The sequence below is a fragment of the Bison bison genome, unplaced genomic scaffold (genome assembly GCF_000754665.1).
Source record: "Bison bison bison isolate TAMUID 2011002044 unplaced genomic scaffold, Bison_UMD1.0 scf7180017864451, whole genome shotgun sequence".
In the NCBI taxonomy this organism is placed as follows: Eukaryota; Metazoa; Chordata; class Mammalia; order Artiodactyla; family Bovidae; genus Bison; species Bison bison.
In genome coordinates, this window is record NW_011495013.1 from 8,308,773 (window position 1) to 8,321,318 (window position 12,546).

General features: G+C 37.7%; 1 protein-coding gene across 5 annotated transcripts in view; it reads right to left on the reverse strand.

Moving 5' to 3' along the window:
• Positions 1-12,546, reverse strand: part of FRYL (FRY-like) — a 271,066-nt gene that overhangs the window by 110,261 nt on the left and 148,259 nt on the right. For all 5 annotated transcript variants that reach the window (XM_010858903.1, XM_010858901.1, XM_010858902.1 and 2 more), the window contains 4 exons: positions 7,019-7,098; positions 6,554-6,634; positions 2,717-2,885; positions 2,329-2,421 (listed from right to left, as the gene is read on the reverse strand). In XM_010858903.1, the coding sequence (XP_010857205.1) occupies positions 2,329-2,421; positions 2,717-2,885; positions 6,554-6,634; positions 7,019-7,098 (423 nt within the window). The remainder of the gene's footprint in view (positions 1-2,328; positions 2,422-2,716; positions 2,886-6,553; positions 6,635-7,018; positions 7,099-12,546) is intronic.

The following is a 12,546-nucleotide window of genomic DNA, read 5'->3' on the forward strand; positions in this document are numbered from 1 at the left end:
CAAAAAGGAGGCTGCTGCTGCTGCTGCTGCTAAGTCGCTTTAGTCGTGTCCGACTCTGCAACCCCATAGATAGCAGCCCATTAGGCTCCGCTGTCCCTGGGATTCTCCAGGCAAGAATACTGGAGTGGCTTGCCATTTCCTTCTCCAATGCATGAAAGTGAAAGTGAAGTCGCTCAGTCGTGCCCAACTCTTAGCGACTCCACGGACTGCAGCCTACCAGGCTCCTCCGTCCGTGGGGTTTTCCAGGCAAGAGTACTTGAGTGGGGTGCCATTGCCTTCTCCAAGAAAGGAGGTTGAGGGTTATTAAAGTGGTAAGAATGTTCCAGACAGAAGAAGCTCCATGTACAGAGGCAGGTGTTATGGGCTGAATTGTCCCAAAATTCAAACACTGAAGTCCCAACCCCACATACCTCATAATGTGACCTTATAAGAAAATCATTGCAGAGGGGGAAGGGGGTGCTACTCCAACATGACTAGTGTCCTCAAAAAGCGGAGGAAATGCAGATATAGATGTGCACACAGGAGAACACCAAGTAAAGATGAAGGACAGATCAGGGTGAAACTTCTACAAGACAAGGAAGGTCAGAGATTTTCAGCAAACTACCAGAAGCTAGGTAAGAGGCATGGAACAGATCTTCCTCACAGCACTCAAAAAAACTTACCAACACCTTGGTCTCAGACATCTAGCCTCCATCACTGTGAGACAATAAATTTTTGCTGTTTAAGCCACCTAGTTTGTGGTACTTTGCTAGGGCAATCCTAGTAAATAAACTAAAAAGGCAAACCTGGCATAAAAGAAGAATTAGGCAACAGTAATAATGGACCACGGTCAAAAGTCTTTCTTCCTACAATCTGCTCCTCTTGAGGAACTGCCTTAAAAACAGATTTTCAGACAAAAGGGAAGCACACAAGACAATTCGGGATGGATAAGCAGTAACTCAAATCACTTCTAGGGAACAAATATCTTCAAACAGGTAAATACATAACCGAATTGTGTATCCATACAATAGAATACTAGTCAACAATGAACAAAATGCTGATACATTCTGTAACATAGCTGGATCTCAAAATAATTATGCAGAGCAAAAGACACCAGAAAAGAGTCTGTAGGGTAAGATTCCATTAGTATAAAATTCTAGGAAACCCCAAACTAATAGAAAGATCAATGGTTAGATCTGAGAAAAATGTTGGGTGAGTGGTAGTGGGGATTAAAAAGGAGCATGAAGACACTTTTGGAGTATGGTAGAAATGTACATTATTTTCATCGTGATGAAGGTTTTACAGACGTATACATAGGTCCAGTTGTACAATTTAAATATGTATAGTTTAAGTCAATTTTACCTCCATTAAGTTTTTTAAAATGAAATATGTGTGTGTGTGTATAAATATAAAGAATATCATACATACAGCAGTACATAGTAAACTGAAAGTAAATAGCATTATCACATACTACACACACACAAAAAAACCACACAGGAGGCAAAAAAATTCTAGCATGTCTAAGTATTCTAAAATCCCTAAATCCTATTTATAACACATTATGTTACTAGTGTATGGGCTTCCTTGGTGGCTCAGATGGTAAATCCGCCTGCAATGCAGGAGACCTGGGTTCAATCCCTGGGTCAGGAAGATTGCCTGGAGAAGGGAAAGGCTACCCACTCCAGTATTCTGGCCTGGAGAATTCCATGGACTATATAATCCATGGGGTCACAAAGAGTCGGACACGACTGAGGGACTAATAGACACACACTTGTTAGTAGTAACTACAAATTAATTTTGAGAAATACAGTGAATTTAGACCAAGAAAAGCTTTCATAAATCTGTTTCCCTAGAAGTTACCATGATCATATTTATAATAATCATATTTTCTAAATAACTTAAGATACATATTTTGACAGGTATCATGAATGTGATGGCAACTACAGAAATGAACATTTAAAAGTGAGACAGTCCTGTAAAATCTAGGATATGTCACAGTACTTTTAAATTCTTCAGAAGCATTAAAATGGCAGCCACCCTGTAAGGAGCAAATGCCATTAAATGCAGTGTGTATGCTGAGCTACTTGAGATAAGCATTACTTCAAGGTTGCAAAAACACTGCCTGTTAATGGTCTCTAAATCTTAAGGGCCTGGGCTTGTTCTTTTAATTAAAAGACTGATCAGTGTTCTTCTGCTATTTGTCTAATAAAGATTTCCCTACACCCACATAACATTCAAAGTTTCCACTTTATTGTCTATGAGACTATAAGAAAGTAAGAATGTATCATCTGGTAACTCTTTAGTGAACAGAGACTTTCAAATACAAAATAAAAATAAAAATGGACTTACAGCAGCTACAGGGATAAGAATCTCCACAAATAAACCAGCAAGTGCATGTTTTATATCTTTATCTTTTACTTCTAAGAAATACTGAGCACATTCCTTGAGAGGGGAAAAAGATACATTAGATTAACAAAGGAAGAAGATTAAGAAATGTTAATATCACAATAATTTCTTAAACATTCTGCAATTTTATCAGAAAACTAAGTCCGAAATCATGCTCAAATTTAAAAAGAAAGTTAATTCACACTTGTTGCAATTTAACACTTGGAATAAGGAGTTAATAATTATCGTTAATTCATATTTATTTTGTTTCTTTTAAAAAAAAGTCATTAAAAGCAAAAACAACTACTGTTAGGCTAATTCCAATCACTGCAGTTGAAAAGGGTAAGGTCACCTGCATGAACTGAAATGATGCTTCAAAATCTTCTACAGGATACATTTTCACTCGGAAAAATTTCATTCCCATTATTAAGCTGATGACACTTTGTACCACATGTGGACTTTGTTCCTTTTGCCGAAGTTCTTTTAATTCTGTCACAAACTTCTTCCTCACAGCCTGAAACCTTTAAAATACATGGATACATGATTTGATATGAATTAAAAATACTCATGTCTCACATGATATTAAAGGTTGAACTCAAAATGTGTTTTATCTAAACACCATCTCCTTTCTCTGCCCTCATCAAAACTACCAGAAAAACATATAGATGAAAACAAAATTATTTGTTGTTCTAAATTTGCTATTCATTTAGTTTTTTAAATCAAAAATGCCTTAGGGAGAAATTCTAATTTGTAATAAGAATTAAAAATTTCATATTAGAATTAGAAATTTTTCTTATTAGAATTATAACTTCTTATTGCTATAATACCATCAATACAACATTACTACCACTTATTAATAACCATCATAAAGATAAGATCTAATACTGCTAAGTCACTTCAGTCATGTCCGACTCTGTGCAACGCCACAGATGGCAGCCCACCAGGCTCCCCCGTCCCTGGGATTCTCCAGGCAAGAACACTGGAGTGGGTTGCCAATCCCTTCTCCAATGCATGAAAGTGAAAAGTGAAAGGGAAGTTGCTCAGTCGTGTCTGACTCTTTGCGACCCCATGGACTGCAGCCCACCAGGCTCCCCCATCCATGGGATTTTCCAGGCAAGAGTACTGGAGTGGGGTGCCATTGCTTTCTCCAAGATCTAATAACCCACCCATAAAACATCCAAGTGTAAATCAGAGTGTGTCTCTAAATTTTTAAGGTTCCTTTTTAGTGAAGTCTGCAATGTGAGTGGCAAGGAGGGCAGACTGAAGCTACACATTTGTTTAATGAGATAAACCAATCAACTGTAGACTACTAATTATCACTAAAAATTATTGTCTTCTTACACTGTAGAAAAACTGAAGAAGAAGAATGGGGGGACGCTGGTCTCACAATGTGAATAAGCTAGAGAATCACAATGCTTTTAAAACACTGAGCACCATCTTGGATTCAAATGATCCCAGTTGTTAAGGCTACTAAGTTTTTCTTTGTTTACATTGCAAAAAGATATCTGATAGTTTGTTCATCAGTAATACTTCATTTAACCTCTATATATTATGAAACATATATACTATGAAAAATACAATAAACAGATTGCTTATATTAAGTGAAGAGTTTACTGTTAATGTTACTTGGGTAAACTAGTTCTTGAAAGTTAAAATGACAAAGCATACTACCCAGTGGTCACTGATTACATATTAATATTAATAAATATAGATATTAATTACTGTTTAATGAAATATGGACACATGACAGGAAGTATAACTTATCTATTTCTGTTTCAGTCTTGGAGAATACAACACCATTTTCCATGAAAGTATTCTTTTGCATTTTATAAAGAAAATATAAAGTGAATAAAATTCCTTCCATTGCAATAACATTAGAATCTAAAGATTTTTTTGTTGTTGTTATTAAATTTCTCATAATAATTACTAGTCACTATAATCAAAGGTGGAGAAGGAAATGGCAACCCACTCCAGTATTCTTGCCTGGAGAATTCCATGGACAGAGGAGCCTAGCGTGCTACAGTCTATGGGGTCGCAAAGAGTCAGACATGACTGAGGGATCTTTAAACCTACCTATGCCCTCTTGTCGGAGAAGGCAATGGCACCCCACTCCAGTACTCTTGCCTGGAAAATCCCATGGACAGAGGAGCCTGGTAGGCTGCAGTCCATGGGGTCGCAAAGTTGGACCTGACTGAGCGACTTCACTTTCACTTTTCACTTTCATGCATTGGAGGAGGAAATGGCAACCCACTCCAGTGTTCTTGCCTGGAGAATCCCAGGGATGGGGGAGCCTGGTGGGCTGCCGCCTCTGGGGTCGCACAGAGTCGGACACGACTGAAGTGACTTAGCAGCAGCAGCAGCATAATCAAAGGACATGTGTAGACAAGACGCTAAAACACCCCCAGCCTTTCTCTTTCTCCTCACCCCTTTCCCACCTCACCACCTTTCCTTTCAAATGGTGGTGCCGTCAGCCCAACCAAATGCGGATGTGTCCACGTCTTTTCTCATGCTCACTGTATGTGAGGGTGGAAAACACCTCATTACTGCTCTGAGCAGCATTTCTCTAACAACTAGACCAGTGAGTGTGCTCAATCGCTCAGTCATGTCTGACTGTTTGTGACCCAGTGGACTGTAGCTGCCAGGCTCCTCTGTCCATGGAATTTTCCAGGCAAGAATACTGGAATGGATTGCCATTTCCTATGCCAAGACCAATGAGACTGAGCTACATTTCATATATTTACCTTATATTTACTATCCTTTATTGTAAATATTTTTATTTACTATCCTTACCATCTTAGATTTAACTTAGCTATGATGTAAGGTTCTTCTGGATCCAACTTGCTCATATATTATTTAGCATTTCTAACCTATATTCCCGATAGAAAATCATTTTCAATAAAAATCAAACTATCATGAACTACAGGGCCATAAAAAGAAATATATCATTGCTCATGTTTTAGTAGCTATATTCCTGAGACAGGGATTCATTGCTGATTAAATATAAATGCAATATTAAAATATTATTGTCTAAGTCATTTCAAATACTCCAACTATATTCCAAGTTCTCTAGCATTGGGTATACAAGGGTCTCTGGTAAATTACAAAGGATAAAAATAATACTAAATTAAAAAATGTGTGCATACTAAGTCACTTCAGTTGTGTCCGATTCTATGTGATCTTAAGGACTTCAGCCCTCCAGGCTCCTCTGTTTATGGGATTCTCCAGGCAAGAATACTGGAGTGGGTGGCCATATCCTCCTCCAGGGGATATTTCTGACTCAGGGATTGAATCTACATTTCTTGAGTCTCCTGCATTGGCAGGCAGGTTCTTTACCACTAATGCTACCTAGGAAGCCCAAATTAAAACATAGTAAATACTAAATAAAATACATTACTTAGTATTAAAATCTAAACTACTAAATGCTAACAATAATTGCGTTTGCTCCTTTAGAATTTAAAAGGTTGTTATATGATGATTTCAGGGCCAAAGACTGACTCTTTAAATAGCACCCAAGAAAATCTAAATTGATCCTTTCTGCCTTATAGATTTCCCAATAGGAACAAAGGCAATTCAAAATCTTCCACAGTCTTTAGAGTAAGCACAAGAAACAAAAGACAAGCATCTTTTTTAGTGTTTACGATAATTATGGTTCAATATAATCAATGCATGTAACTCCTAATGAATAACCCTTTTTATGGAGTACTCTAGTATATCTTATCATCCCTTTTTGGTATGTCTTCTATCTATTCAAAACTCTGTTCAGTATTAAAACAAATTAAGATGGTTAGAAGGAAGACACTGCAGTGCTATCTCAGAGATAAAAGCCACTCAACTAGAAACCACTAAAAGTAATTATTAGTTTTGACAAGAGTTCGAAAAACACTTCTCATAGAACTGTGAAACATAGGGAATAAGGTCATGACCTGACAATTTTGGGCAATTTCTGACTTCCTTTATTCAGGTTTTATGGAAAATACCAAATAAATGAAAATAATTTGTAGAACTGAAGTATGGGTGTCACTTAAAAATCCTCTAAAAACACAGTAGCAAAATAATAAAAAAGTGAAGCCAACTTTGCAAAATTCTATGGAAAACAGAAATAACAGACCTAAAGTAGTTAGTGTCTATTCTATCGGTCAGTAACGAGGCATTCTAAAACATATCAAGATCAGTGATTTATGAAACTTACTTTGATTGGGCAAGAACGCCTATCACTTCTGCATATAAATCTGCAATGATATGCACATTCCCAGTGTTGGTTCCTGAATATCTAAAGCAACAAAAAGAACAAACACATTATTTCATTAAATTTTTCCACAAACTCTCTTTCTTAATAAATCTGAAAATTCCTTATCAGGATGTTATATAATTTTTCTCTGAAGATTCACGTGCAGGATGATAAAAAACCACAAGAATTTTCTCCTATCTCTACATTTTAATTTGCCAGGAAATTTAACCTGATTCTTAAAAATCCAATCAATGGTTTTAAGAACTATTTTTACAAAATCCTTTCCATAAGCATCTTGTATGGATTAAAACACATAAAGGCATAACTACTTTGAACCTCAGTAACAAATAATTGAGGAAAATTCAAATTAACAGTCCAAGTCTAGACTGCAGATGAAAGTAACAATGACGTAAGTATTTTACTTACCCTTCCTTATGTTTAAAGTGCTTAAAAGCTAAGTTTAGAACTTCATGAACTAAGGGATCAGGCACAGGATGAACAGGAATCTAGGGGGAAAAAAAATTGTGTGCTAAATAGGTTATAAGCCTTTTATGAGTATTCTCATCATTTCAACTAACCAAATTAATAACCAATTTTAACTTTCATGATATAATCTACTACTAATCTGTCAATCTCCCCCTTTTCTAAGGTTATTATTTTTCTCTAAGAATTTAGTTGAACACCTACTTTGTTGTTGTTTGGTCACTAAGTCATGCCCGTCTCTGTGTGACCTGGTAGACGATAGCCCACCAGGCTCCTTTGTCTGTAGGACTTTCTAGGCAAGAATACGAGTGGGTTGCCATGCCCTCCTCCAGGGGGTCCTCCTGACTCAGGGATCGAACCCACGTCTCCTGTATTGGCAGGTGGATTTTTTACAACTGAGCCACTAGGGAAGCCCTCAACATCTACTTCAACAAGTTCTAAATTCAAGAATATTAGCTTCATAACCACAAACCCTTAAACTACAGACTATGCAGATGAAAAAAGTCATTGTTGTACTATTCTTTCTATCAGAAACTTAAAAATGCACTCCAGGGTAACTCTCTGTGACACCTATAGGAAAGGGAGCTTGATTGAGCCAGGTCCATATTCCATATAGTCTGATATTATACCATAATAGTATCTAAAAGGAACTCCAACTTCAAACAATTTAAAATTAGTTATGGTTTTACTAGTATTAGAAATTTTTCATTTAAATGTTTGTTTTATTTAGTTATTTAAAAATTACATGTTAGTTCCTAATATGGAAAACACATCAAAACATTAAAACCAGAAAGTAAAATCCCTGCCCCTTCCCCCATATATAATCACTACTGGTATATATCTACTTGCAGGTTTTTTCCTACACTCACCCACCCACACACCTTACTTTTACTTAATGGAATGATGCATCTTTCCCTGTCAGTACTGAGCACTCCTTACACTATATAGCAGCCATATAAAACTCTGTGTATTTATAATTTATTTAATGAGCTCCCTATTAATGAATATTTCATTCCAGATTTTCAATATATATGATATTATACAAAAAACATCTTATGTATTTAGTATTATTTACTTTTAAAAGTTCCATGGGAAAGAGTTCAAAAGGAGGAACTGATGAGTTAAACATTATCCAAGTCATCATTTACAGAGATTCTTGTTCTTTATATGTGGGGGTCTGTTTTTGACCTCTCTATTCCATCAATTAATTCACATCTATACTAAAATCATTCTGTCTTAATTATAAGAGCTTACTACTAGGTTCTGATGTCTGGCACTGCAAGGCCTCCCTATTTTTCTTCAACGACAGCTTGGCTATTGTTCTTTCCTATTCAATTTAGAGCCATCTTTTCTAGTTCCACAAAAACTGTCTATTACAGATCAGTTTGGGGATAACTATATTCTTATACATTTGCATGAAATATCTTCCCACTTCTTTAAAGGCTTTCAGGAAAGTTTTACAATTTTCTGATTTTGCCTTTTGTTATTCTTAAGACAATAAACATATGAAGAGATGCTTGCTTTCATCAGTAATAAGAATGAAAATACAGAATTCAGTTCAGTCGCTCAGTCATGTCCAACTCTTTGTGACCCCATGGACTGCAGCATGCCAGGCCTCCCTGTCCATCACCAACTCCCAGATTACTCAAACTCATGTCCATTGAGTCAGTGATGCCATCCAACCATCTCAACCTCCATCGTCCCCCTCTCCTCTGGCCTTCAATCTTTCCCAGCATCAGGGCCTTTTCAGATGAGTTAGTTCTTTGCATCACGTGGCCAAAGTATTGGAGTTTTAGCTTCAGTGTCAGTCTTTCTAATGAATATTCAGGACTGATTTCCTTTCAGATGGATGGTTGGATCTCCCTGTAGTCCAGGGGACTCTCAGAGTCTTCAACACCACAGTTCAAAAGCATCAATTCTTCACAACAAACTGTGGAAAATTCTTAAAGAGATGGGAATACCAGACCACCTGACCTGCCTCCTGAGAAATCTGTATGCAGGTCAAGAAGCAACAGTTAGAACTGGACATGGAACAACAGACTGGTTCCAAATCGGGAAAGGAGTATGTCAAGGCTGTGTATTGTCACCCTGTTTATTTAACTTATATGCAGAGTACATCATTCGAAATGCAGGGCTGGATGAAGCACAAACTGGAATCAAGATTGCCGGGAGAAATATCAATAACCTCAGATATGCAGATGACACCACCCTTACAGCAGAAAGCAAAGAACTAAAGAGCCTCTTGATGAAAGTGAAAGAGGTAAAAAAAAAAAAAAGAAAGTGAAAGAGGAGAGTGAAAAAGTTGGCTTAAAACTCAACATTCAGAAAACTAAGATCATGGCATCTGGTTCCATCACTTCATGGCAAACAGATGGGGAAACAATGAAAACAGTGACAGATTTTACTTTGGGGGGCTCCAAAATCACTGCAGATGGTGACTGCAGCCATGAAATTAAAAGACCCTTGCTCCTTGGAAGAAAAGTTATGACCAACCTAGGCAGCATATTAAAAAGCAGAGACATTACTTTGCCAATAAAGGTCCATCTAGTCAAGGCTATGGTTTTTCCAGTGGTCATGTATGGATGTGAGAGTTGGACTATAAAGAAAGAAAATACACAAGGTATCATTTTACCCTTACTTAATGGGGAAAAAAAACTAAGTCTGACAATACCAAATTGTAGAAATAAGGTAAACGAATGAGGGCTCACAAACACTACTGGTCAAACTTCAGATCAATTTCTCACATAGCCTGCAGTCTCATGAAGACCACAGTGTGTCACCACAAAACATGGCCCTTGGGCATAAGGACTGTTTTAAGCTGAAGGCAAGAGAGAAAGAACAGATGAGGGAAAAGCACTCTGCTCCTCCTTCCTCCCTAAAAGCAGCCTCCAGTCTTCCTTTTCCCTAACCAAGAAGAGGACAAACCACTGTCACTAGAAACACAAAGTGGGCACAGAGAAGGAGCTGCACAAAGAAGCCTTACCAAATAGTCCTTATTTTCCACTGGCTTCCCCCAAGTATTTACCTTCCCATGATTTACCATCTCTAGGGGCCCAAAATCTTTTCCTTGTCTTGTCACTTCTCCACAATGTGCTGTTCTTTGTTAAAACAGGTTCTCGGGTTGAACCATTCTTTGAGTCTTCACTTATTTTCTGTGAAGGCCTCGAGATGTATATGCTGTAAACCTTTTCTTCTACTAAGCTTACTTCTGGCAGTCTAATCTTAGGCCCCAGCTACTAAACCTAAGAGGGAGGAACTCTATTACACTAGCAGTTACACACATTATAAGAAAACATGGATGTTTAGCTACATACTTCAGAGATCAATCTTAGTAATATAATATTGAATGAAAAAAAGAAACAGTATAATACAACTTTTTAGAAAGTTCAAAAACAAGAAAAATTTAATATATTATTCAGACATACATGAAAACATTTTTTAAGAGTTAAGGGAATAATTAACATAAAAATCAGTATGATAGTAAGGAAGTAGCCAGGGAGTGAAATAGGAGCTTTACATAATTAGGGTTAAAATTTTAGGTAATAGTCGAGTTCTCAGTCTTAGGTGGTAGGCTCATAAGCTACTGTTACACTGTAAATAAATACATAGGTAGTTACACAGAGATCAACGACAAAAGTGTGTCTTGAACCAGGATTATAATTTATCCAATCTGTGCATCTCAGGGTCAATTAGAGCCAAACACATAGGAATTCTTTATGTTTGCTTAAAATTTTACCAGCTGAGCTACCAGGGAAGCCCCCAAATTGTTAATAATATAGTTTATAAAACACATCATCAGTAAGATGAAATTGTAATAAAGATACTAAATATAACCAAGAAAGTCACAAACTAGACTGGCGATAATAAAAAGGATTATAGCTACTCAGAGATGATCACAATGTTTCTCAGGGATTAGATGAAGAAGAGATTTATATTTAAAATGAACATAACTTATTTCTTACAAAGATTAACCAGGTGCTTATCAGGAGGAGGCTGAACTTCAGTCTTAATAATGATCAGGAACTAGATTAAAAGTGGTGGATACAAGACAGACATTAGATAAGAATAAAGATAATTAAATTACAATGAGGGGCAAGAAATCCAATAAGGAACTATTAGTTTACATTTATTCACTTTAATGAGAAGGTGACCAAATTCACACCACAGTAAGGAGAGCACTGGGATTTATTTTTTAATTTTACTTTTTTATTGGAATATAATTGCTTTATAATGTTGGGTTAGTTTCTGCTGTACAATGAAGTGAATCAGTTATGTGTATACATATATCCCCTTCCTATTGGCTCAGATGGTAAAGAATCTGCCTGCAATGCAGGGGACCTGGGTTTGATTCCTGGATCAGAAAGATCCTCTGGAAAAGGGAATGACAACCCACCCCAGTATTCTTGCCTGGAGAATTCCGTGGACAGAGGAGCCTGGTAGCTATAGTCCCTGGGGTCACAAAATTTGGACACAACTGGGAGGCTAACACTTTCACTTCCTCTTGAGCATCCCTCCCACTCTACCAATACCCTATTCCTCTAAGTCATCAGAAAGCACCAAGCTGAGCTCCCTGTGCTATACAGGGACTTCCCACTGGCTATCTATTTCACTCATGGTAGTGTATATATGTCAATGTTACTCTCTCATTTCATCCCACAGTTCTAGGATTTTTGAAACACTGTCTCAAGCAGACAGAGGCACAGTAGCTGACATGGCTCTAAAAGGCTTGTGGTGAACCCTGACTCCAGAACCAACAGGTACAGCCACATCTTGGCTAAGTGGCTCACTATTTACTGTTGACCAGAAGAAATCAGAAAGAACATTCATCTGAAATTTCCTACAAATGGGTACTGTCCTAAAAGCCTGAACTTGAAATTCAATTAGAAGAAAATGTACTCTGAGGGACACGCCCATGCTGTCCGTCATATAAGGGCTGAGTAACCAGCTGTGAACAAAATCTTTCAAGGTCTCAGATAACCTTTTAAAAATAACCTGACCTTACAAGAAAGAAATGAAGTTTATGCATCAGTTTGTAGAAGCTGAGATTTTTAAATGCCATACAAATAACTGTGCATGACTGCATGCTAAGTTGCTTCAATCGTGTCTGACTGTGCGAACCTGTAGACTGGTGCTCACCAGGCTCCTCTGTCCATGGGATTCTCCAGGCAAGAATACTGGAGTGGGTTGTGATATCCTCCTCCAGGGGATCTTCCCAATCCAGGGATCGAACCTGCCTCTCTTACATCTAACCTGCATTGGCAGTAGGGTTCTTTACTACTGCTGCTGCTAAGTCGCTTCAGTTGTGTCCGACTCTGTGCGACCCCATAGACGGCAGCCCACCAGGCTGCCCCGTCCCTGGGATTCTCCAGGCAAGAACACTGGAGTGGGTTGCCAATTCCTTCTCCAATGCATGAAAGTGAAAAGTGAAAGTGAAGTCGCTCAGTCGTGTCCGACTCTTAGCGACCCCATGG